The sequence below is a fragment of the Drosophila kikkawai genome, chromosome X (assembly GCF_030179895.1).
Source record: "Drosophila kikkawai strain 14028-0561.14 chromosome X, DkikHiC1v2, whole genome shotgun sequence".
In the NCBI taxonomy this organism is placed as follows: Eukaryota; Metazoa; Arthropoda; class Insecta; order Diptera; family Drosophilidae; genus Drosophila; species Drosophila kikkawai.
This window is the reverse complement of record NC_091733.1, coordinates 16,714,597-16,739,567: the sequence shown is the minus strand read 5'-3', so window position 1 is coordinate 16,739,567 and position 24,971 is coordinate 16,714,597. Positions and strand designations below refer to the sequence as shown.

The window sequence follows — 24,971 nt, the reverse complement described above, 5'->3', positions numbered from 1 at the left end:
AATTTTTTAGTATTTTATCTTTTATCCCTAATTATTTTTCTTAAAAGTTTTTTTACTTGTAAAAATATCCCTAGGAAAATTTTGGAGAGAAGTATGTTGGGCAGCTGTTTAAAAAATAATATAAATATAAATAAAAATAAAAATAAAAATTTTAAAATTAAAATAAACTAAAAATTCGCTAGTTGCACAACTTTGTGTTTAAATACCGCATAGTTGTGATCATTTGGCTCAGTCTACACTTTAAATCAGTGGTGTCCACAGTTGCAACTCGCCAGTTCAAAGCTTTCTCTGGCCGTAACACATAAGGTTAGTGTATTTCCTGGTCGCATATCCTTGATTTTTTTGTTTCTAAATTACTCTTAGATATATTTCTGGATTATCCAGAAAAGCAACAACATTTTTAGGTGGTTAAAACATAAAATTTCAAGCTATTTTTCTTCCTGTCGTTTGGTTGGCACGCTTTCGGTGTACAAAATATGATAAATATTACAATTAAATTGAAAATAAAATATATAAAATATTTAGAGAAATTTTATTTAAAAATTTAACTCGAATTTTTATATAAAATCTTTCAAATATTGTTAATACTCTCATTAAAATGCTTTACTTTGCACTCATTCTTCAAATTTTCATAAAGAATTCAATGCCAAAGATGTATATATTTTAATTTTAAACTGGATTAACCCCTTTCTTTTTTTTTTTTCTCTGGCATTTGCTGTACAATTTCACAAATATATACCTCTAGTCCGTTGGATTAAAAAACGTTTTGACAAAACGTCGCGTAAAGCCCCCACCAAAGCGTATAGAGCAGACAGCTCTTTGGCAGCCTTTTTGCACACTCGTCGAGTATAATTTTTAATTTATTATAAATAAATAAATACAAATACAGATACAATTATTTAATTTAGTACACACAACACAGAACTAGGTGACCAGGTGTACTGTACGGGGGTAAGGGGACAGCGCCTGTCTGAGTCACATATATGTAGTCAGGACCTGATTCCCCAGCTGTGTTGGCCATGTCTTAGTTAATATTCCATATCCATAAAAGTTGCATACATTTTCGTTGTTTCATTAAAAAAAACAAATAAGAAAAAACTATCAAACAAATTAAGGTAAAAACTAACATAAAAAGAAGATCAATTATATTTTTAATTAACTTTTAAGCCAAGTCTCAATGACGATACTGGACAACTCAGCTGGTTAATTGGGCCTTGAAATATAGGACTCAATACGGCAATTGAAATTCCTAGGCCAGCTCGGTGGCTGCCTGCGGCAATGGAGCAGGATCCGCTGCTGGCAAGGATGCGGCCGCGGCAGCTGCTTCGGCCGCCTGCTCTGCCTCAAAGGCGGCCAGAATCTTGTCCGCCTCGGCGGCCTTGGCCTGCAGCTCTGCCATTTTGCGCTGCTTCTCCGCCTCCTCCGCCAGCCGCTTGGCCCGGCGCTCCTCTTCGCGCTGCAGTGTCTGCACCAGTTGGGTGCGCAGCAGGCTGTCACCCAGTCCCAGCTTGTCCATCACCTGAGTGATGTCACGGCTGTAGCGCAGGCGAGTGTTCGCCGCCAGCTCCTCGGAGCAGTCCTCGCGACCCTGCTGCAGGCGCTGCAGCACCCCAAACTTGGCCTCGATCACCACGTAGTTACTGCTCGGGATGAAGGCGTCACTCTTCTCGTTCAGATACTGCACCAGCGTCCGCAAGGAGTTCGAGTTGGCCTTGGCGTTGATGGCCCCGGAGGCGAAGTCCTGTGACTTCATCATCTGCGCGTGCGTTGACTTTTGCTTGCACTCCAGGCAATTGTAGTTGGGATGCGGGAGGCCGGTAATCTCCGGCACCACCAGGCCGGTGCAGTTCGTGTCCCGGCAGTACAAGCCAGAGATAAAGGCGCCTTTCTCCTGTAAAAAAGAAAAATAATAAATTAAATTAATAATTATAAATATTTAAAATGATTTAAAAAATGAATTAAATATTCTTAAATAACAAAATTTTTTTTTAATGGCCATTTTAATGCAAATTTGTATGCAAAATAGCTTTTCAACTTATAAAGTCACTTTATTCCGTAATCATTTAACTTAATTTGAAAATGTTTCAAAAAACCGTTATTATAAAATCATCGATGTATCGATGTTTCCATCGACCCTTTTCCATCTCTAGCTAGCTAAATGAACAGCCGGTTTACCTGTGTTTCCTCCAGCTCTAAAATAAACAGAATGGAAAATGTGCTGTTGCGGATTGTGAAAGATTTCCGTGTTTAAAAAAATAACGAACCATGTACCAACCGCCATTGCCGCCCACGTCGGTGCCGCCACCACCTCCGCCGCCGCCGCCGCCACCGGAAACGGAAGAAGCCCTTTGTCCGCCCGGTATAACAGCTGCTCCGCCGACCCACAGGCATGAGCCTCCGGTTCAGCCACCAAACACCTCCCACTACACCTATCCGGAGGCACCCAGCTCCAGCTCCAGCTACGATGCCTATGGCCAGCAGGCGGCATACGGCTACGATGGGTATTCCTATCCAGCGGCACCCCCAGACAAGTACTACGGTCAGGAGAGCTCTTACCAGTACCCGGGATCGGTGTCGGGAACGTATCCGTACGAAGGCTACAAGTATCCGGAGCACTATCCGGAGCACCGGCCGCCGGGCGAGAGAATTAGGTACGGTTCCTACGGTTCCTACGGTTCTTATGGCTCCCAGCAGGGTTATAACCACTATTCGGGCTACAACTACGGAAGGCGATACGAGCCCCGCTATGGTCACGGGTCCCGTCAACCCTCCGAGCCCCTGCAGGCACACGGTCACGGCCACTACGCGCATCGAGCACCGATGGGATCCCAGCATGGCTACTACGGATCGTCGGCCAGGAGCACCACCAGTGAGACGTACACATCGCGCAGCAGCTATCGCGAGCGGGACAGGGAGAGGAGGGAGCCGGTGGTGGAGAAGCCGCGACCCAAGCCAAAGGTGGAGACCGAGAGGGATCGGCTTTTGCGCAAGTGGTGCGCCAATTTCTGTGAGAAATCCGAGGACTATGTGAAGAAAATGAACAGCCTGCGGGAAACGGAGGCCCCAGCGGAGTCATGGGTTCGATCTTCGCCGGCGGAACCCTACTACGAGCGCTTCCAGGGCGAGCATGAGGTGAAGGGTCGCGTACGCCTCCAGAAACTGTGTGACCTCTTTGACGAGGAGTTGCTGCAGCGGGCGGATCGGGTGCGCCAGACCCTGCCCGTCTACGTGCCGCCACCGAGGAAGCCACGCCGGCGGGTCTGCAAGCATAAGCACAAGTCGGAGGCCTGCTCCTCCTCCTCCTCCTCCGATGAGGACTCCGACGAGGATGCCTTTAAGATCGAGCAGGACTGCTGCATGGAGGAGCTGTCGCGCAAGGTGCAGCATCCGCAGCGCGTGCACGCCGATCTCTGGCACAACGATGCCGGCGAGATGAACGACGGCCCACTGTGCCGGTGCTCGGCTAAATCCCGGCGGATTGGTATACGACATGGCATCTATCCGGGCGAGACGGGGTACAAGGTGTGCGATCGGAACAGCAACAATGCCGGCAAGCTGTTTCACTACAGGATCAGCATCTCGCCGCCAACGAACTTCCTGACCAAGACACCGACCATCATCAAGCACGACGAGCACGAGTTCCTCTTCGAGGGCTTCTCCCTGCTCTCGCACGTGCAGCTCACGGATCTGCCCGTCTGCAAGGTGATCCGCTTCAACATCGAGTACACCATCGAGTACGAGGAGGAGAAGATGCCGGAGAACTTTACCATCCACGAGCTGGATTTGTTCTGTAAGTGTGACGCAGGCATATTTCCAAGAGTAGCTTTAAATTTTCTGTTTTCTTCTCTTCCAGTCAAGTACCTCTTCCACGAGCTGCTCGAGCTGGTCGACTTCAATCTCATGCCCAATGCCGCCACCGAATCCTGCCCAGCCTTTCACTTTCTGCCGCGCTTCGTGCGCGAACTCCCCGACAACGGCAAGGAGGTGCTGGCCATGTGCGAGGTGCTCCGCTATCTGCTGGACAACTCCGCCCAGCTGGTGGAGCGCCAGCAGCTGCTGCACCTGAACCAGATCAGCCAGAGCGAGTGGCAGAGCTATGTGGACTTTATCAAGGGCATGCTGGTCACCAAGCCGGGCCACAAGCCCTGCTCGCTCCGGGTGGACCAGCTGGACAGGAACAACTCGGATCTGCCCGAGTGCGTGGACCGGGAGACGGGCATATCGCATCCGGCAATTGTCCATTTCGGGATCCGTCCTCCGCAGCTGAGCTATGCGGGCAATCCGGAGTACCAGAAGGCGTGGCGGGAGTACGTCAAGTTCCGCCATTTGATGGCCAACATGTCGAAGCCCTCGTTCAAGGACAAGCGCAAGCTGGAGGAGAAGGAGCAGCGCCTGCAGGAGATGCGCACGCAGGGGCGAATGAAGCGGAATATCACGGTGGCCATCAGCTCGGAGGGATTCTATCGCACGGGCATCATGTGCGATGTGGTGCAGCATGCCATGCTGGTGCCTGTGCTGACTGGCCACCTGCGGTTCCACAAGTCGCTGGACCTGCTGGAGCAGAGCATCGGCTACAGGTTCAAGAATCGTTACCTCCTTCAGCTGGCCCTGACGCATCCGTCGTACAAGGAGAACTACGGCACGAATCCGGATCATGCCCGCAACTCGCTCACGAACTGTGGCATCCGGCAGCCGGAATATGGGGACAGGAAGATTCACTACATGAACACCCGGAAGCGAGGCATCAATACCTTGGTGAGCATCATGTCCCGCTTTGGCAAGGATCACGAAACGGTCTCCAATATCACGCACAACGAGCGGCTCGAGTTCCTGGGCGATGCTGTGGTGGAGTTCCTCAGCTCGATCCATCTGTTCTTCATGTTCCCGGAGCTGGAGGAGGGCGGCTTGGCCACCTATCGGGCGGCCATTGTCCAGAACCAGCACTTGGCCCTGCTGGCCAAGAAGCTGCAGCTGGAGGAGTTCATGCTGTACGCCCATGGATCGGATCTGTGCCACGAGCTGGAGCTGCGCCATGCCATGGCCAACTGCTTTGAGGCTTTGATGGGAGCCCTGCTCCTGGACGGCGGCATCAAGGTGGCGGACGAGGTCTTTACGGATGCTTTGTTCCGGCAGGACGACAAGCTGCTGGGCATCTGGAAGAATCTGCCGGAGCATCCGCTGCAGGAGCAGGAGCCGCTGGGCGATCGCGGCTGCATTGGTAACTATCGGGTGCTCCAGGAGCTGACCAAGTTCGAGGACTCCATTGGCATCAAGTTCAAGCACATTCGGCTCTTGGCGCGTGCCTTCACCGATCGCTCCATTGGGTTCACCCACCTGACCTTGGGCTCCAATCAGCGTCTCGAGTTCCTGGGCGACACCGTGCTGCAGCTCATCTGCTCGGAGTACCTCTATCGCCACTTTCCCGAGCATCATGAGGGCCACTTGTCCCTGCTGCGCTCCTCGCTGGTCAATAACCGCACCCAGGCGGTGGTCTGCGACGATCTCGGCATGCCCAAGTATGCTGTCTATGCCAATCCCAAGGCCGATCTCAAGACCAAGGATCGCGCCGATCTGCTGGAGGCCTTTCTGGGCGCCCTGTACGTGGACAAGGGGCTGCTCTACTGCGAGCAGTTCTGTCACGTGTGCCTGTTCCCGCGCCTGCAGCTGTTCATCATGAACCAGGACTGGAACGATCCCAAGTCCAAGCTGCAGCAGTGCTGCCTCACCCTGCGCACCATGGACGGCGGGGAGCCGGACATACCCTACTACAAGGTGGTCGAGGCCAGCGGACCGACCAACACTCGCGTCTACAAGGTGGCCGTCTACTTTCGATCCAAGCGACTGGCCACCTCCAGCGGCTCCTCCATCCAGCAGGCGGAGATGAACGCTGCCAAGCAGGCGCTGGAGAACTCCAGGGACCTGTTCCCCCAGCTGGATCATCAGAAGCGTGTCATTGCCAAGAGCATCAAGAAGCAGACGGGCAACGAGCTGGAAAACGATGGCGAACGCCAGCAGCAGGAGGAGAAGGCCAGGCGACCCAAGTTTGCGGCACCGCTGCAGGATGAGAGCCACCTGCCCAAGCAGTATCGCATGCACGAGAATATCTCCAGTGACGAGTTGCCGGAAGATGGCGATGAAGAGTTAGAAGGCGCTGCTCCAAAGAGCCCAAAGAGTAAGGCATTCGTAATGGTTTGGAGTCTTAAAGGAAGACTAACGAGTATTCTGGTTTCTAGTTCCTATACAGCGCAAAACCACCAGCAGCAGCGGTAGCAGCAGCAGCAGCGAGAGTGATGACTCCAGCTCGTCTCCCAAGCGACAACGTCGCCTGCGTAAGAGTTCCGCGTCCTCTGTGTCCTCCTAAGGATCGCTTTTGGCCCAGACTTTCACAACGAAAATCATGGAAAATCATGGTTTATAAAATTATATATAGCCCGCAATTATATGATTATTTAAATAAAAACAAAAAAGTAAGTCTCTAGACATAATTACGATGAAAGTGGTAAGAAATAGGTATCTTTAACCTTTCTCTATGTAAAGTGCTTAAGGATATATAAAGTGCTATCAATATTACGCGTTTTCAAAAGGATATTCAGTGTGTTTTTTATGAGTATTCAATAACTTATCGATAAAATTTAATGAAATTGGTATCTATTTCTTAAAGGTCTATGTAAAGTTCGATTATTAGGGATATATAAAGTGATCAGCTTATCGAATCTGTAATTACTTGTTCTAAAAAGGATATTCAGAGTGATTGTTATGAATATTCAAGTTATTATTGATTAGTAGAGCTGGAAATAAAATCGATTCTAAAATCGATTATTTGATTTTTTTAAATTATGATTTATTTCGATTTAAATTTTTTGAATTGATTTAATTGAAAAAATAAGAGTAATCAAATTATGTACTAACAATGCGGCAAAAACCTACATACACATGGCCAAACCCATCGATAATCGGCATAATTATGAGGCACTTGCAATGCCATCGATCACTTGCTGATCCCAAGATCTGAGGCATGAGGAGAGCACTTGAGATTTTCGGTGCGTGAATCATTGGGGCCAGTGTCTCGGCTAATGAAAATCGCGGTGGCATTGTTGGGATTCCGATTCCAGCTAAAAATAATCCGAAAACGGATCGAACAAGTAGTGATGATCGCCGCAGTGTATATCTCGCTGCCATGCGAATATGTTTGATGATATTCCCGTATAGATGTTCTGCGATTTACACATAAATAATGAATATGTCGCGCATCGTGTGCGTGTTTTTTAATATTCGCTCGTGCGATCGATAAATATCCACACTCAGGTTGCTAAGGATGTGTCCCGGCCACGTCATCTCCATAAAATTCTCAATCGGAATCGTCCGGCTATTTGCTCGCTCGTAAATTTCGCCAGATAATTAATGGTTCCGATCCGCAGATTTGCCGAAAGTCGAAACGGATGATGGAAATCTGAGAAAACTTGAGCGGAGGAAGCTCTGCCCAGTCGTAAAATCCCCCTTGGCTGGCGGGGAGTTCACTGAACTATGTACTTGGTGGAAACTATAATTTTATTTATTGACCCATCGCCCACCCACACATAGTCACCCCTGCCACGTGTCGAAGTCAAGGGCACAATTTCCATACCATTTATTTGACATTTAACAAATTGGCGATTGGAGTTGTCTTTTTTTTTAAATTAGAAAACAAACTGAATCCAAAAAATATATATATATATATTTTAAAATATTCTCACCCACACAAGAAATTCCTGTATATTTTTTTAATGATCTACTACAAACGTAGGATCATAAAAAACATATCTTTAAACATATAAATAAGTTATTTTTCGTATTAACAGAATGCAAAATGAAGAACTTGATATATATTTTTGATTTGTTAATATCTCAATTTATAGTGTGAAATGTTAAAGGTAAAAATTTGTATAATTAGTTAAAAAAGTCCGGTTAGTTCTTATAATTTTAATATATTTTAATTCAAAGAATAGCTTAGCAAAGCGTATTCCACTTTATAGCAGAAAATAGCTATTTTTAATACTATTTTTGACAGGTAAAATATAATATATAGGGAATATATGATATATCTTGTAAAAGAAATAATTAATAGTCACAGTTGTGAGTTTTAGAAAAAATAAAAAATGAATTTATTGCAATTGATAAGTAATAAATAATACATAAAAAATGTATTACCCAGATTCAAATTTAAAGTTTTGATGACAAAGATGATTTTTATAATCAGAATTCATTAAGTTTTATAATTTAATTAGTTTTTTTATTTTAGAACTATTCCTTGGCTCATTTGTGAGGCAAATTATATGATCAAATGAAATCAAATCAATAGTTTAATAAACAACTAAAGATAATTAAATTTATATAGAGGCTACCCCTGCTAAAACAGGCTACCATTTATAGAGGTTTTTCTTCTTGGATTATTCAAGACAATTCCGAGGGATTTCTGCTTAATAGTTCGCATGATTTCTTGGCCTCTGCATAGCGCCTCCTCGCATTCTCGGCGAATGTCAAATGGGAAATTACGATCCGAGGCGCTATATGTGGCCATGGCCAAGAAAATATGTTTCTCTATGATATATAAAGAACAAAAAGAACAACAAAGCTGGCGAATCGAATAAAAAATATAAATGAGACCGAGAGACACCGAGCTAAATGGGCATATATCTAGATCTAGATCTAGATCGCGATCACGATCGCTATCGTAGGAAATCAAAATCGAACTGCCCCGAGAGGACAAGAAGACATTATTTGGTATACAAGAGTTTTGGGATCTGGAATTTTTATACGTCTTTCAAATATATATTGTCCAAAGATTAAAAAGCTTTCGAGAAATCATCTATTTATTTGTGATTTAATTGAATTGTTTTCGGTCTGTTAAAAATAAACAAAATTGTTTATAGCTCTGTTTTTGGCTGTTATTAATGTTTATTATTGTTGTTATTATTCTTTCGTCTTGTTTGCCACTTGTTGCGCCTGGAAATCGGAAAAGCCAGAGGAGAGGAAATCAATCGACTGCCAAGAACAACAATAGCCACAATTTGTAATTAATAAAAGGGGGGCTGGGAAGATCGTTCTGGCCGCCAGTTTATAATTGTTTTTGGCTGAATTTTGATGGGCGCAGGAAATCCTTAATGAAAGCAACCCAGAATATAGCTCTTTTTTTTTTTTTTGTTGAAAGCTTAGGAAGTTGTCTGCTTTGATGGATCTTGATCCAAAAAATGTAATGGCATCACTTCTACACCTGAATCTGAATCTTTGGCTGGGAAAAATATCTTTGATTATTATTTTCCTGGTCAAGTGGTGGTTCCAATAGTTTATTCAGCTGCCCCATCGATCATCACTTGGGGCAGCCATGCCTTTTGGGCCAAGAAAATGCGCAAATTAAGAGGCCAAATGATACAAAGTAATGGGTCTTTGATCACCAGGAGGGCATACTGTTATCATTCAATTAAAAATACAAATGAACAATAAACAAAAAAGGAAACTATTCGAATATCAAGTTGGGTTTTGAAGATGTGCAAATTTAATTTATAAATTGATCAACCGAAAAGATCAACTTCTGTCGATCAGAAAATGTTTGTATCTTTTTATTATTATTTTACTGTGAAGTTAGTTTATTCCCTTGAATGAAATCGAGTTTCTCAAGCTTCAAAGATTGATGAAAATAATATGAAGAGTATTCCAAAAGGACAGTCTAGATTCATTTTTGTTTTTAAAATAATTTATAACTAAATCTATATTTATATTCTACTTTCTGCTTAATATTATAATAAACACTCAATACTTAAATTTAAATGATATTTTATCAATAATATTAAAGGGAAACAAGCTATGATATCTAAAAATTAAGAAATGACAATGTTTAGAGCCCGGTATTATATGGTCTGAAGAAAAACTTCAAAGCCTTTGAATAAATTAAGAAATATTCTTTGTAATAGTTAAAATTTTGGTATTAATTAAATTCTTTTTAGCCCTATTATTTTGACCATAGCTGTGCTACCTCATTAAGATTTATATATATCCCCCACTCACCGTTGGATCGGAGCAGCGCGAGCACTTGCAGGTGAAGCCCTTCTTCATTTTTAGGAAGAGATGGCGAGCAATGTTGCCGGTGAAGAGCTTGGTGTAGGTGGTGGTGATCTCGAATCCCTCCGGGATGTCAACGGCGGCGCGGACGATCATGTTGTTGGTCTTCTCCTCGAAGGTGTAGTAGGCGTTGGGAATGCAGTCGTGGTTCACGACTCCGAAGAGCGGATAGAGGGCCCGATAGTTGAACTCCTGGTTGTCGTTGCTCCTGTCGTAGGTCTTGTCGAATCCATTCGTCCGCAGGACAGCCACGGTGCGGTTCATAATCTCGACGATCTTCTTGTCGGTGGGGAAGCGCTTGAAGCACTTGGCCGCATTCCGCACCTCCGTGCGGTGGTTGTTGTCCAGATTGGCCTGCAGGCAGTAGATGAGGTCGCGCTGCTCCTTGGTCAGATTGATGGCCCGGGCGACGCACAGCAGCCGGATGATCACCGAGTTGGCCACATCAGGCTCATTGGGGCCCCACGACTTGAACATATCGCAGTCGACCTTGTGCTGCTTCTTCTTGGAGCAGAGACTGCACACGGGCAGGCCGCATCCCTGGCGGCACATGAACTTGGTGTCCGGCAGGACAACCAGGCACACGCTGCAGCTATTCAAGGCATCCTCCTCGTTGGCAGCCAGACCAATCAGCAGAGGACTGTCCCGGAAGATGATCTCGCCGCGCTTCAGGCTGCGCGTGGCCATAACGCCGCGTCCGGCGATCCTTGAGACGCCGATCTCCCAGGCCGGATCCTTGTCCTTGAACGGGGCCAGGTGGAGGTCCAGCAGCTCCGAGGTGCGTTTCGGGCAAATCATATCGGTCTAACACTCAGTATAAATAGTCACTCAAACAAAAAATTATCCTTGACTTGGAACAGCGATCGATCACACAGCTAACAGGTATCGATGACGGATGACCACTGATCGGATCGAAGAGCAGAGTTTCCTCAACAATCAGGGAGCTTGGCTTGGATTTTACAAATATTTTTGATCTACTCTACTCTCACAAATCTTTAAACCGTATCAACGATTTTCGAATGGGTTGTAAGTTAATCTCTGAATCGATCCTTGAACTCTGTAAATCTGTAAACAAACTCAATCGATTTCTGCGGATTTCTAACTGACTGTTTTTGTATTTTTTGAATATTTTATGTGGTCTTAGAGCGGATTGGTTCGCCTGCAGCGTTTGTTTCGCGACTGCCGTGAGTAAACTGTCGCCGTTTTCCAGCCTTACATGATTTTTATGTGAAAAGTCGAAGGGGGCGGCCAGCGATTCGGTCCGCGAAAAGCTGAAAATTCGAAAAGCTGTCGACGGTTGCCGAAAGCAGAGCGCAAGCACAGCACGAAGATCCCCGATGACGATGGTGGCCATGCCCGAAATTGATCGAGCGTCGATCCCCACCACCCAGAGGGGGTTGAATCGGATTGGGTTGGATTGGGGTGGGATCGCTGAAACAGATAGAGAGAGAGAGAGAGAGAGAGAGGGCGGGCAGGGAGAGAGAGCCGTAGACATCCTGGTGTCATTGTTGACACCAAACAATTGGGTGTCTGATTTGACACTGAAAAAAATTGCATCCGAAATGTGCTAAATATTTCAAGACGTCCCCATGAATTATGTCAGGTTCTTGGTCTCTCTTTTGGGTTATTTATTGAGTTATTAGCACTGACTCATTACAAATGCATGTGAAATAGCTAGAGTATAATTTGACAACAAATTTAAACACTGAAAGAAAATTGCAAGAGCAATGGGTTAAAGGAAAACCAAGGTATTTACTCTTGTTTAGGCTTAAATATTACAACAATGAATTTAAATTAAAAATATATATTTCTATGAAAAGTAGAAAATTAATTTATTTTAATTAATTAAATTTTTTAAAATAACTTTTATGAAATAATTTACTTAAATAATACCTGGCAAAGGTATTACAACATATTTTAGACTTTAGAAAAATGTTGTAATTATTCCAAAACAACTTTTTGAATTTTACAAAACTTTTTAGTGTTATTTAGTGTACATTTTAAGCAAAGTAAAATAAAGTTAAAATTAAAATTAAATTTAAACCAGAAGTGTAACTCGAGTTTGGTCATTAAATATTACTTTTCTGTTTTTCAACGGTTGAATGGACGGACTGGGCGGATGGATGGATTCCCAGACAGGTGGACGGAGGGATGGATGACTTGTCGGCTGGCGGATGTACAGATATCCGTACATACGAAACGAATGTTCGGCGTGCACATTTGTATACGAATCAGCATGGATTTGTGCACTTTTGACAGCGCTCTGGAGTTTCGCCAAGAATGCCACCCCTCAGCCATCAGCGGAATGATGGACGATCTCCGACGACGCGCCGGAGAGGATTAATGAGGAGGAGGAGGAGGCGGGAGGTGTCGGGTAAGGTGAAAGTTGGAAGATGAACGGGTAGGAGGAGATAACCCATTGCTGCCGCCGGCGGCGTCTTAAGCCTCCCGTCGTCAAAGATGTTTTGCCATTGATTAATAACAAGTACTTAGCCGATGGTCCACCACGGAAGTAATGACCCCAAGCAATGATCCCAGTATGTAATTCCGAGCCAAGGCACAGTGGAGATTATTACTTTTCCCATTAATTTATTTGCTGCTCATTTTTGAAAGATATTTTATAGTTACTCTAATGAACCGAAAAACCTTATCAAGGTGATAAGCGAGGTAAACAGATCAGGGACAGTAAACAATACAATTGGTCTTATCACTTTCGCCACTAATTGCGATGAGGTTGCCCCTATAAAAGTCCGGGATGCCACGATCGATCCATCAGTGTTATTTGTTTTGCCAAAACAGAAGCCACAGCCAACTTATTCGGAATGTTTTTCGCCAAGATCCTGCTCCTTTGCACCGTCTGTGCCCTGGCCAGTGCTACGCCCCAAGGATTCGGTGTACTTGGTGGCCCAAAACAACTCGAGGGTCAGGAATTGGTCGAGTCCCAAAAGACTTTGCAGGCTTCCCTGGACAAATTGGCTGCTGGCGAAGGACCCTACTATCGGTGAGAGCTTAGCTTTTATTTTTAAAATAAAATATAAGCTTTTGATTTACATTTTAGAATTTGTTTTGCTTGGAAAGATTTTCCTAATTTATGTTTATTCCCTGTTTTCAGTATTTCAAGGATTCTTTCTGCCTCAACGCAAGTGGTAGCCGGCACAAATGACTCCTACTCCGTGGAACTGATCGATAGGACTGGCGCTACCAAGGTGTGCGATGTGGATATCTGGAGCCGAGGCTGGCTGCCCAATGGCATTCGAGTGACTTTTAGGTGTCCCAACGAACCCGAACTTATCAAGAAACACAATGCCTAAATATAAAAGACATTTTGTGGAACATAATTGGTGATTTTCATAAAGGATTGATGAACTTTAGGATTCAATTTGCAGTTTGTTTGCTTATTAAAATAGGGTTTTTTAAACTTTTGATTATGAAGCTAGATTTTGAAAATATTTCTGGTAATTTTGGCCTATCCTAGTTACCCCTTAGATTGGTTAGTTAATTGATTAAAGGATTTAAGGGCTAAGAACGTCCTTTGTCCTTTCTTATTCATACATGGCGATCGTGAAGCGGGGAAATGGCGCAGCCCAGGAAAAAAGGTGTGAAAAACAAAATATGAAACAAAAACAACAAAAAACCAGAAAAGCGACCTAATGAATTCGAGAAATTGCAAATTGGCCACTGCCGCCACCACCACCCTCTTTGTCACCCAGCGATGACGAAGAGGCCCTCACGTGCACCACTTTTTCAACATATGTACATATTTTCTACGCCTTCCGACAGCAGCAGCAAAAACTTTAATTTAATGAAATGAAAAATAATGCCAAGCAAATCAAGCAGCGCAAGAAAAAACCAACTAAAATATTTGTCAAATAATAGAATTCGATGTATGCAAATGGCTTGCAAAATATGCATTTGCCAAAAGCCAAATCCGCGAAAAAACAGCAACAACATTCAGCACAATTTGTAGTTTTTTTTTTTTTTTTGGCGCTTTGACGCGTTTTTGCCATGCTCCGCTGGCAATAAAGAATTTGGCGCCACCACTGGCCAAATCGACGTCACAAATTTGCCACCACCAGATCCATCCCAGTCGCTCTGATCCCATCCGATTTGATTCGAAAAAAAAACACCAGCAAAAAAATAAAAAATTAAAAACACTAGCCACCAAAAAAAGTAATTTCCAAACTCAAAAAAATTATGTTAAATGTTTCCTTTTAATGAATATTATAGTGAATATCTTAATTTATTATTTATCCATTTTTAAATTTCTCTAAAATATAGAAAATATAAAAACCTGTTTATAGAAGTTTTTGTTAAGCCAAAAAAGTGAATCGAAAAATGTTTAAATTAAATGGGCAATTAGCAAGCAATTACTACCATCATTTAAATTTCTTTATGTCTAGTCTTAGTCTATAATTAATTATTTTTGGGCTCTCACCTGCACTTCCGCCGCCAAAATGTAAAAATAAAAAAATGGAGAAGTAGAAACGTGGAAATGTGAAAATGCGTGGGAATGACCAGGTGACGAGTGAAGTGAGAACTAATTACAAGTTAATCGAGATGAAAACCCATTGGTGCCGCATCAAAATTTTGCAAAAATTTATTTGCTGAATTTTCAACTAAAGAATAAGTAAAAAGCAAACAACAACGCAATACTAATATAATATTTTTTGCAATTTAATACAAAAAAAAAAAGAAAAACAAATTAACCCCGATTGCAGTCGCCCATATGTTACCCTTGATGTGTGCATATACCAATAAATTTATAAACATATATAAATAAGGTTTATAAATAAACAAAAAAAAATATATATATATATATATATATATATATATATATATATATACCTCTGAAATAACCTCTTGTATGTTTTAAGCTAACCCGAAAAAACACAATCCATTAATTTAAGCCTATATTTTACAGGTTTCTTAGAGAAATTTCCTGAATATAATTACCAACTTAAAAAATCCACTCTTAAAAAAAATATTCCTGCTTGCTTTTATAGTTCATCATGCCTCAGTTATATCCTAGACCTCATGCTGCACAAAAATAAAATCTATGAAAATTTTGCTGAAAGCCAAATGTATGCCATTTTCCTTGTCGCGGCTGGCTCTATCTTGCCTATGCCTCTATTTTGGTTTCAGTTTTGCATTTTTATACCCTTGCAGGGTATATTGATTTTGTTAAGAAGTTGGCAATAAAGTGAAGAAGCCAATTAAAATTAGTATGCAGATTTATTACCTGTATAAAAAACAAAGTTAAAACCGCTTTTCGAATTGAATTTAATGAATTTTTGGCTTAGTTATAGATTTTTTAAGTTTTGAGTATGCCAAAAATTTTATAAAATTATGAATGTTAAATTTAATATGCAAATTCATAAAAACTATAAAAACTAACTCAGAACAGCTTGCCGAATTGAATTGAATGCTTTTCTGGCTTAGTTAAGGATTGTTTTTCAATTTTGGAGGCTAACTGCAAGGGTATACAAACTTCGTCTTCCCAAAGTTGACTTCCTTTTTTTTGCTCGTTTTTGTTTTGTATGTTTTTCCTTCTTTAATTTTCAGAGTCAATTAAAAATTGTTAATTTTACTTATAATTTTAAGGTAGGCTAAAATGCAATGCGACGAGACGACGACAACAAAAAAATCTAGCAATTAAAATTTTTGTGCGACTTTTGGCATGGCCAAAACAACGACAACAACGTGCGACAGAGAATGGTGGCAAATTTGGCGTTGAATGAACCTCCTCCGGCTCCGTTGCCTCGTCCATTCCGCTCATCCATGGAAATACTTACTAGAATTTGAGATTTAAGATACCAGAAATAGGGTAATATGTACTTATTATTATAAGCTTCGTTACATGGGGGCATGCTTTGTCTACCTCTCATAACGCACTCGATTTGAATATAATTGGGTTTTATGTAATGAAATATAAAGATAGGGATGTGATAGTTATAGTGCTGATATAAGAGATATAGTGTGGTGTAGATATATGTAAAGTATCCTCTGACTGTGACCAATTCAATGTTTATTTTTAATATTATTTTAATGGTAATTTTAACTTAAAGTTATGCCTTTTATTTAGACATTAAGAAACCGATCCAAAACTCACTTTTTTTTAAATAAAAATCTACAATAACTTGAAAAATCACCTGAAAAATGTTACATTTAACTTAAAAATATTCCAGACACCTTATCTCTTTCTTATTAATTATCAAAACTAAATAACAAATGAGTTCAATTCTAATTTAAGTGTAAACGTTGTGTTTCTTGGCCTTCTGATCCTTTTTGGATATTATTTTTCCCAGACCAGATTGGCAATCTTTCGTCATCTGTTTTATGTTAGCAGATGAGTTGCGAAGCAATCGATAAATGCTAGATGTTATCTGGATCATCCGTGCTTGGTGTGCATATGGCAGCAATAAGCAGCAGCAAGCAGCAGCAGCAGCAGCAGCATCAGCAGCCGCAGCAGGCATTAGCATTTTGTGGCATTCCTCGCTCGCATTCGACTTGTAAACAAGTTTTCCCTCCAATCGGATTTCCCAGGTGATGATGGGGGATTGGAGTGGAGGAGGAACCGTGCCAATGGCGCAAATGGCAGAATCCATGACCAAACCAAAGGCGAACCAGGTCCGCATCCGCATCCCCCAGAAGAAGGCATCTCTCGGATGTTCAAAAGCAAATCAAATTGAATTCGATTCGACAGGCGACCGCAACGAGAGCAATAAAATTGATTGCGTTTAAGTGTATTAAAATCAAATGCGAAATTCCCAAAAACCGAACAGAAATACACATATACGTTTGGGGGCTTTGAAAATGTCCATGCCCCGGGGGTAATTGGCATTGAGGTGAATGAAGTTTGGCATTCCCCTGATGGCCGCCATCTGTCAGAAAATGAAAAAGAGTCAAGAGCAGGCATCTAGATACATATATACGACCTATAATTAAACCAATTTCAAATAGTTATTGTTAAAAAAAAACGTAGAAATAAGTAGGTTTTAAGGTTGGTCTATCCCACATAGGAAACTAACCCACTTTCTGTTCCTTTTTTTCTTGAAATCAAAACCCTAAAACGTGAAGACCATTGGGGTAAATGGCAAATATAACAAAAAGGCTTAGTACAATCTTAGCTGAGCCTGAAAAACATGATCCTAGTAGGTCGTTGCTGCTAAATTCGAAAATAAAACAAACCACACGGAGGGTTTTGATGAAAGATTCGGAAAGGAAGATAGAATGAGAAATCGAAAGGTAAGCGACCTGGCCCAGTCGGAGGAGGACTCGCTCGAAGCTACCCCGAAGAGCAGCGATGGCGCCAAGACTTCAACGTCCAGTTCCTCGTGCCCCAGTCAATTCAGTCTGAGTGGCCAGTCCCAGGCCTCTGCCCTGCAGGACATCAACAAGGTGGACGGTGATGAGAAGAAGGATGAGATGGAAGTGGAGCAGCTGCAGGAGGAGGAGGAGGAGCTGCTGGCCCAACGTAGCTCAATTTATAGGGCGATTGGTGGCGCCGATGCACCTCAGCCGGAGGAGGCAGCACCAGCGCCAACGAATGATAATCGCTGTGCCAAGTGCAAAAAGAAGTTGGGCCTGACCGGGGGATTCCCCTGCCGCTGCGGCGGCGTCTATTGCGCCGTCCATCGGTACAGCGACCGTCACGAGTGCAGCTTCGACTACCGTGAGCTGGGCGCCAGCGAGATTCGTCGAGACAATCCCCTAATTGTCCCCAGCAAGCTGAAGAAGCTCTGATTGCAGCTGGATGGACCTCGGGGGCCTCTATCAATAGTCTATATAAATTTCCGATTCCAGGCCAAGACAGGGCGTCATCAACACCACCACCACCACCACCGAAAACCCGTGACCAGAACCCATCTCCCCCAGAGCGGCAAACAGGAAGGGAATGACAGCAGCCAGTGAGAAGGAAAATCATGAGAGCATATTTAATACATGCAGTATATATGAAATGTAGGAGGAACTATTAAAAAGGACCAAATTTTGTTTTCGTTTTCTATTTATTTTTAGTCTTTGATTTCGAATTACCCAACTAGGTTGCCAAGGATTCCAAATAAAAGACATTTGAGTTGCATACAAAAATATATTCATTAAAATAAAGTACAAATTGAAAGGTTTAGTTGAACGTTATAAACAAATTAAACGGGAAACCGCACTCCAAGCCAAAAAATAACATAAGTACACTTGGGAAAGTGAATTTTGTATTTATTTATACCTGGCAGGGTTTGGAAACACTTTGGAATGATCTGACAACCGTGAAAAGCACGGAAAATACAGTTTAAAATAATGCTTAATTATAATAAAATAAAATTTGAAATTGTTAAAAACTATTTCCTTTTAAATACTGCACATAAGATTAACTAGAAACCAGAGACCAAGTAAACAATTGAAATAGTTAAAGCTCTCAAGGTGCTAATAAATTCAGATGTTCACTCTGGAGTTCCATTTAAAATTTATACAATTTATATGTATATATCCTTTTCAAATTCATTTCGTTTTAAAATCACTGCAGCAGAGTAAATGCGGCAATCCTACTTGAAGAGCAACGGCAGACGGCAGTGGGGCTGCGTCTCGCTGGGATTGTCCGAGTACAGGGACATGGTCCTGGCACTGAGATCAAAGATGCCCACGGCTATGGTCTTCACCGCCTCATCGGGGCTGCCATCCTCTCGCCAGACGCAATAGGTGCCGCCGGACACGTCGCCCAGCATGTGGCGGACATCCTGCTCGCTTGCCGGCGGCTTATAGCAGCCAAAGGTGGTCATCCGGGAGACGCTAGAGTCGATCATCAGATCGTTGGCCTGGTCCTGGCGGATGCGATCGAATCTATAGAAATATGTACATATTAATTATTAATTGCGAAGAGAGAATGCATTTACTTACTGGTTGACGTGGTAATTATGCTCGCCAAGGGGTATCTCCTTGATGCTCAAATGCGATTCGTTTTTGCGCTCCGGCGAGGGAGCCATCTCTACATTGTAGCACATCTGCCGGGGATCTCTGTGGGTTACATTAAATTATTATATTTTATCAATTCAATTTCCATGTAACGCACGCCAGGAAGGTAAAGTTGATGGAGCAGGCATCTGCAGCTCCCACGCCGGCATCCTTGAGCACCCTGAAGGCATCGTCCACATTGCTGGTGGCCAAGAGGGCTCTGGTGATAAAGTGACGAGCTGTTCGAGATCAAAAACCAAACGGAGTTAAGCTATAGAAAGTTTTCCCTAATTGAAAAGTGATTTTTTTGACCAGAAGTTCAAGGAGTAGTTAAAAAAAGGTCAAAAAGATCAAACTCACGGGTCTTTCCGCTACGCAAGAGCTCCGCACTGATGGTGTTGATGCTGAAGACCAGTCCATGGTGGTTCTGGTTCATGGTGTAGCCAGGCAAATGTCCGGCATAGCACAGGGACATAAAGTGCTCCTCCTTCACGTTGTACTTGCCCTGCGGCTTGTCGCTGATAATGTGGGCATCCACAAAGTAGTAATGGTTAAGAGTCTCTGTCAGGGCATCTTCGGTGTGGCCCAGCAGGCGCTGACGATTAAAAAAACAAACATAAAAAAATTAGAATATTATTAATCAGAGTAGATTTGTTTAATTTTATTTAACTCACGCAATTTTTGTGGTTGACAATGATCGTGGAGCAGCCGGTTGGTTGGTTCTTGCTACGCGGTTGGTGCTTCAAGGCTTGCGGCAGAATTTCATCCAGATGCAATAGGAATAACTATAAATAAATATATATAATTTTCTTAATAACAAATATTTTAAAACAAAACAAATAAATCGTTAAAAACCATAAAGCCAGAGAATTTATTTTCGTGCAAACTTAAAAGCAAACTGACATCAAAAGCCACCTGTCGGTTTTATGTGGAAACTTAGCTAACTTGTTGCCCAGTTTCTGCAAAATGCCTCAAGGTGGCGCCCAGACATGATAGGCTGCTACTAAAAACAGAAAATATATATTTGGAAAATGTATTTTGTTGTACAATTGTTGTTGTTGCTTTTTCCAAAAACAAAAGTATAAATTTACATTTGTTTCCACTCAAACACTAAACAAAAATCTAACCAAAAACCTTATTATTTATGCTAATTGTATACCTTGCTAGGGTTAACTAATTAATTACTTTGCTTAAGCATTGCATCTAGTAAATGCTGATTATTTTTATGATTTAAAACAGCTGCAGAGTAGTTAATTAGAATAACCTATTTATCGCTAAATTGTAACTAAAGTGTGATATTAAGATGACCCATAAATCCGGCTGAATTAATGCACTCATAATGCGGCTAATTTGAATTATAAATACCCACCGATGGGTGCCACCTGAAGCACATTAATGATTAATCCAACCAAGACGCAGGCGATGCGATGGCGACGCACCGCACTCATGAATACTCATATAGCCAGATACCCAGATACCCAGATCCACAGTTCGGCAGTGGTGGACGGTGGTGGATTCAGATGCGGCCAAGGTCGGTGCGATTTTTGCGTGCAATTAATTGGCGGCGGGGCCGAGAGAGCGCAGAAATTATAACACATTATCAGGTGGCAGGTGTAGTCAGCGCGATTCCATCTCCCTCTCCAAGCCCGAGCTACTTAGCCATGCTAATGAGAAGCCCGTCTAATTGATGGCTTCATGCGCAGCATACTTAAGCCGATTCCCAATGGAATCGATATTCGAATTTCGAATTTCAGGAATCTAGAATTGCGAAGAAGCCAAGCAAGGGTTTGTCACCTCTGTCTTTTGCCGGCTTCCCTCATTTGTTGGCCATTGACAGCACTATATTTGCATGAATACATTTGTGTGTTTGACAATGACAAATTGGCTTTGTGAGTTATAAAGATTCTTCTGACTGAATTCTGGCATTTAGACCTTTAGATACCCTTTTAAGTAGGCTTCCATCAAAGGTATAGAATTTTTGGTAAATTAGTATAGAAAAGAAGTTGAAGTATAGAGCCTATCCAAGACTCCTAAGATCTCAGGTTCAAAGCTGTTACAGTAAATGGTATATATTCTAGCCGTTGTCATAGCAATAGTACCCCCCCTTAAGCAAGGGTATGGAAAGACAATCACCTGGCCAAAACCGACTGGCTGTCTATCATTTCATTCGAGAGACGCCGGCAGAGGGGGCAGCGACGCGACGCCGGCAAAAACGGAACTAGTTCAATGTCTGCTGTGCTCTGCACGGTCAGCAGCACAGTGGGCACCGGCTAAGGGGAACTCCGGGTCACCAATTACCCAATTACCAGTATTTTGCGCATACATTTGGTTGTGCAATTGCAATTAGGATGAATTAATTATAAATAAATTAAGTGACCCATCTAATTGCAATGCCCTGCGATTAGATCACACTGAATCGATCCCGTTCGACTGTATTACATAATACAGTGAGGGCCCTTTAAATGCAACTACACATTACTATATTTACAAATGAATCTAATCTTATCAAAATCAATCTAAAGTTTAGTTTGGCTATTATGTTGTTGTTTGCACTATCTAAAGCTGGGTCATCGCTGGCAATTACCACTGTACATGGTGCAGTGCACTCGCAAATTGCATTTAATGTTGTCATTGGTATTGGACTGAACAACTGGCAACTGCTGACACGCAACACGCGGCGGCAGCAAGTTGCAACTCGGGCTTTTGGGGGGGTTGCTGCTATACCGTATAACATATACCCACTCCCACGACGGACCTTGCTGGGCGATTATTAGCGTTAAATTACAATATTTAAGTCAACAAGGGGCCAATATATATATTGTATATTTATTTTAATGGCCGTTTAATTATGCCCCGTTCGAGCTACTTAGTTATTAGCCAAAGTGTTTACAGTTGCACGCTAATTAGACGACTCACCTTATGGAATTCCACCTCCGCACCATCGGCCACGCCCTCCAGTTCCCGAATATATTGCGGAAAGCTGTCCTTCACCGATCCCAGGGTCTCGTTATAGATTTGCCCTGAAAAATCACAGTGTAGTGTCATCATCATCATCATCATCATCATCATCATCATCATCATCATCAGCATCTTGAGAACTCTCTCTTCATCTCTCAGCGTTTTACTTACTGCCTTTTGGGGACTGGTACAGAGGTAAGTAGGTCTCGTTGAGGGGCTTGGATAAGATCAGAAAATTCTTGATCATCGAGCCGAATGTGCGACCCTGCAAATATACAATTAACAATTCACCAATTAAGCAATTAACATTTACTTATTTTATTTAAATGATTAAATGCTTTCCAATCCCCCGACACACGATCTGCGCTCGAGGTGTTTGTTTAATGGATAAAAATATATATATATATAAAAAAGAGTCAACACAATGAAATCAAAGACAGAAACAGAAACATAATCGATCACGACCGATCGCAGTGTAAACAAAGCCACCAACTAAGGCACAAAAAATATGAATAATTATCCAATATATTGAATACCGTGATTGTTGTAAGGCGAATACCATTTGACTGACTTGGGTGGGCCTCCGTCCTCCGTCACACGGATACGTATACGGATACGAACGGATCTGGCGGACAACGCCCCCTATACAAGTCCATAAGTCACCACCAAACGAAACAAAAAAACCCTATTAAATATAATTTTCACAATTACAATAAACATTTCCATTTTTTCCCCCACATAAAGGGGTTTTTTGAAGGTTCATTAGAAAGGTTGAAAACCATTTCTGTGGCCAAGTCAGGGAGCAACGATCCTGGTTTTATACTAACAAAAAAACTTGTTAGTGCTAAAAAATATATAATTTTTAAGTTACTATTTAAGAGTATATATTTTTTACTATTTTATTTTAAGCTATGTTCCTTTAAATCCATGTTTCCAATGGTTGTTTGGGTTTATAGATCTTCTATATTTACGACACTTTTGAACAGCTTCAAGTCTAAAGTTTTCTTATTGTCTTTGAATTAAATTGCTTTTAAATTTTGTAATAAATTCCTTAAAAACCTTTGGAGAATTCCAGCTATAAAATAACATCATTTAGATACTAAAACTTGATCTCTTTTTTTTCTAAAAATTTGTTTTAAATTCCACACAAGACCTTAGGTTTTCTGCAAGTGCATGCAATTCTCTTGTTCCATGACATTGACAATACAAAAAAAAAAAGAGTTAGACAAAGCCACGAGAATCACGAATCTGCATTACTTAGCGGCGTCTGGGTCCGGGACATGTCAAACCAAACGAGGGGGTCTATATTTGTACACATATTCACATGTATAAAACCATAAAGATAAACCCCATCTGGAGCTAATTTCCAGATAAAAAATTGCGATTCGCGTGTAGTTTTGTGGGTTATCAGTTGGAAAGTAGGCTAAGATAGGTGTCCCCAGATAGGTATGCCCCAATTAAAATGGGTTTCTTGTCAAGTTAATGTTTTATCATCCTCATATAATAACTCTCTTTTTGACAGGACTGCTCACCTTATATATAGATATATCTATTATTAAACAATTAAAAATCTATTTTAATTCTACTTTGGTTTTATTAGATTTATTTCTAGAAGGATTTAAGCTATAACCAATTATTATTTCATGATAACAATTTCTAGAACCCTTATTAGTTGACCTTGGCTTGTTAAAATAAGCCAGTCCATAGAGTTTACTATATAATGATGGGTTTTATAACAAGACTTCCCCCCAGGTTCCTCTAAAAATAAATGTGAAACAATAAAAGTCACAGAACTACCTTGAAAAGCATTAGAAATTCAGGTATCGTGACCAACTCTCTCAACTCTCAACAGGTGAAGGAAAGGTCGCTGCTTATAGGGAGAGTGGGTGGTACTCACCATGTCGAAGCCCACCTCGTAGTGGGTGCCCCTCGTGTACAGGACGGGCACTGCCTGGCGACGTGGCAGAATCTTTCCAGAGGACATTGTCCTGATTTTATTTTAAGTAAAGCTACTTTTTAAAATGAAATCTACGAGCTGTGTGCGAGTACCGATACTTTCTTATCGCAGGGGAAAGCTACGAAAAGCTCTCTTACAATCGTTGCAAAAAAAAACAAGAAAATAAATAAAAAAAAAAGTACTAAGAAGACAGAGTCGCGGCTGATGATACGATAGGGTTTAAACAAAAACAAATATGTATTTTTAAAAGACCAGCTGATTTGTTCTAGAGCGCTTGAAGGCAGAATTCAAACTGATTTGTTTTGTTTTGACGGCAGCGACGGCGGCGCTTGCTGCTGCTGCCGCTGTCGACGTTAGCCGAGACAGCAGCGGCAGTACCGCAGCAGCAGCAGCAGCAGAGGCGGCTATATCGATTACAGCGTATATTTTTTTAACCCATTAACAACCAAGAATACCTGGGGAACACGTCAGAATCGCTAGTGCCAGCGAATCGAGTTGAAAAACATATTTAATTATGATTTGACGTTCGGAGAGACGTCTATGCTGAACTGTTTTTATGTTTTTTATGCAAAATTTAGTTGGATTAAGTCGACTTGCTGATTGTACTTCTGAGATACTTGGAAAATCTGGTTTATTTGTAATTTTCTTAATATTTTTATTTAGAAAACACTTGCAAAACACTGAAGGAGTCATATATACTCTTGATTAGCATCAACAGCCGACTCAATCTAGTCATGTCTGCAAGAATAAATTAATTTTCAATCTCTTTTTAAAATTTTACATTGTTAAAATTGTGAAAAAAATTAACAAAAAATGTAAAATCTTGAACTTGGTATGCAGATTTATTAACTGTATAAAAACTATGACAAAAACGCTTTCCAAATTGAATTTAATCTATTTTTGGTTTAGTTGTTGATTTTTTTTATATTTTTAATTTTCTTAAAATTTATTTTAAAATTATGGGAAACTTAATTCAGTATGCAGTTTTTAGCTAGCCTTAGAAAAACTAACTTAGAAC

The 24,971-nt window shown here is 41.8% G+C and overlaps 5 protein-coding genes across 5 annotated transcripts; 3 read left to right on the top strand and 2 right to left on the bottom strand.

Annotated features, from left to right (window-relative positions):
* Nucleotides 1-842: 842 nt before the first annotated feature.
* On the bottom strand, nt 843-11,307 carry SmydA-9 (SET and MYND domain containing, arthropod-specific, member 9). Its single transcript, XM_017162646.3, has 2 exons — nt 10,042-11,307; nt 843-1,891 (listed from the first exon to the last, which is right to left on the bottom strand). Exons 1-2 carry the CDS (start codon nt 10,891-10,893, stop codon nt 1,250-1,252), a joined length of 1,494 nt encoding a protein of 497 aa, XP_017018135.1. The 5' UTR covers nt 10,894-11,307; the 3' UTR covers nt 843-1,249.
* drosha (ribonuclease 3 drosha) lies at nt 2,151-6,471 on the top strand. Its single transcript, XM_017162645.3, has 3 exons — nt 2,151-3,790; nt 3,854-6,172; nt 6,234-6,471. The coding sequence occupies exons 1-3, from the start codon at nt 2,266-2,268 to the stop codon at nt 6,359-6,361; spliced, it is 3,972 nt and encodes a 1,323-aa protein (XP_017018134.1). The 5' UTR covers nt 2,151-2,265; the 3' UTR covers nt 6,362-6,471.
* Nucleotides 11,308-12,886: 1,579 nt separating the features above from the next.
* On the top strand, nt 12,887-13,406 carry LOC108071718 (sarcocystatin-A). The gene is made up of 2 exons (XM_017162541.3): nt 12,887-13,096; nt 13,208-13,406. Exons 1-2 carry the CDS (start codon nt 12,918-12,920, stop codon nt 13,404-13,406), a joined length of 378 nt encoding a protein of 125 aa, XP_017018030.1. The 5' UTR covers nt 12,887-12,917.
* A 3,805-nt stretch (nt 13,407-17,211) lies between these two features.
* Nucleotides 17,212-18,104, top strand: LOC108071694 (AN1-type zinc finger protein 6). Its single transcript, XM_017162508.3, has one exon. The coding sequence runs from the start codon at nt 17,326-17,328 to the stop codon at nt 17,836-17,838; it is 513 nt and encodes a 170-aa protein (XP_017017997.1). The 5' UTR covers nt 17,212-17,325; the 3' UTR covers nt 17,839-18,104.
* Nucleotides 18,105-18,170: 66 nt separating this feature from the next.
* On the bottom strand, nt 18,171-24,229 carry t (C45 family peptidase tan). Its single transcript, XM_017162507.3, has 8 exons — nt 23,894-24,229; nt 22,168-22,261; nt 21,955-22,058; nt 19,713-19,823; nt 19,399-19,633; nt 19,157-19,277; nt 18,985-19,101; nt 18,171-18,927 (listed from the first exon to the last, which is right to left on the bottom strand). The coding sequence occupies exons 1-8, from the start codon at nt 23,978-23,980 to the stop codon at nt 18,633-18,635; spliced, it is 1,164 nt and encodes a 387-aa protein (XP_017017996.1). The 5' UTR covers nt 23,981-24,229; the 3' UTR covers nt 18,171-18,632.
* Between the last annotated feature and the right edge of the window lie 742 nt (nt 24,230-24,971).

Bases quoted from the DNA above. Each gene is read 5' to 3' on its own strand.
- drosha (XM_017162645.3), top strand. From the start codon at position 2,266: ATGTACCAACCGCCATTGCCGCCCACGTCGGTGCCGCCACCACCTCCG. The intron at 3,791-3,853 runs GTAAGTGTGACG...CTTCTCTTCCAG, and splicing joins CCACGAGCTGGATTTGTTCT to TCAAGTACCTCTTCCACGAG. The intron at 6,173-6,233 runs GTAAGGCATTCG...TCTGGTTTCTAG, and splicing joins TGCTCCAAAGAGCCCAAAGA to TTCCTATACAGCGCAAAACC.
- SmydA-9 (XM_017162646.3), bottom strand. From the start codon at position 10,893: ATGATTTGCCCGAAACGCACCTCGGAGCTGCTGGACCTCCACCTGGCC. The intron at 1,892-10,041 runs GTGAGTGGGGGA...TCTTTTTTACAG, and splicing joins CGCGCTGCTCCGATCCAACG to GAGAAAGGCGCCTTTATCTC.
- LOC108071694 (XM_017162508.3), top strand. From the start codon at position 17,326: ATGAGAAATCGAAAGGTAAGCGACCTGGCCCAGTCGGAGGAGGACTCG.
- LOC108071718 (XM_017162541.3), top strand. From the start codon at position 12,918: ATGTTTTTCGCCAAGATCCTGCTCCTTTGCACCGTCTGTGCCCTGGCC. The intron at 13,097-13,207 runs GTGAGAGCTTAG...CCCTGTTTTCAG, and splicing joins GGCGAAGGACCCTACTATCG to TATTTCAAGGATTCTTTCTG.
- t (XM_017162507.3), bottom strand. From the start codon at position 23,980: ATGTCCTCTGGAAAGATTCTGCCACGTCGCCAGGCAGTGCCCGTCCTG. The intron at 22,059-22,167 runs GTAAGTAAAACG...GTGATTTTTCAG, and splicing joins GTACCAGTCCCCAAAAGGCA to GGCAAATCTATAACGAGACC. The intron at 19,634-19,712 runs GTGAGTTAAATA...TTTAATCGTCAG, and splicing joins TTGTCAACCACAAAAATTGC to CGCCTGCTGGGCCACACCGA.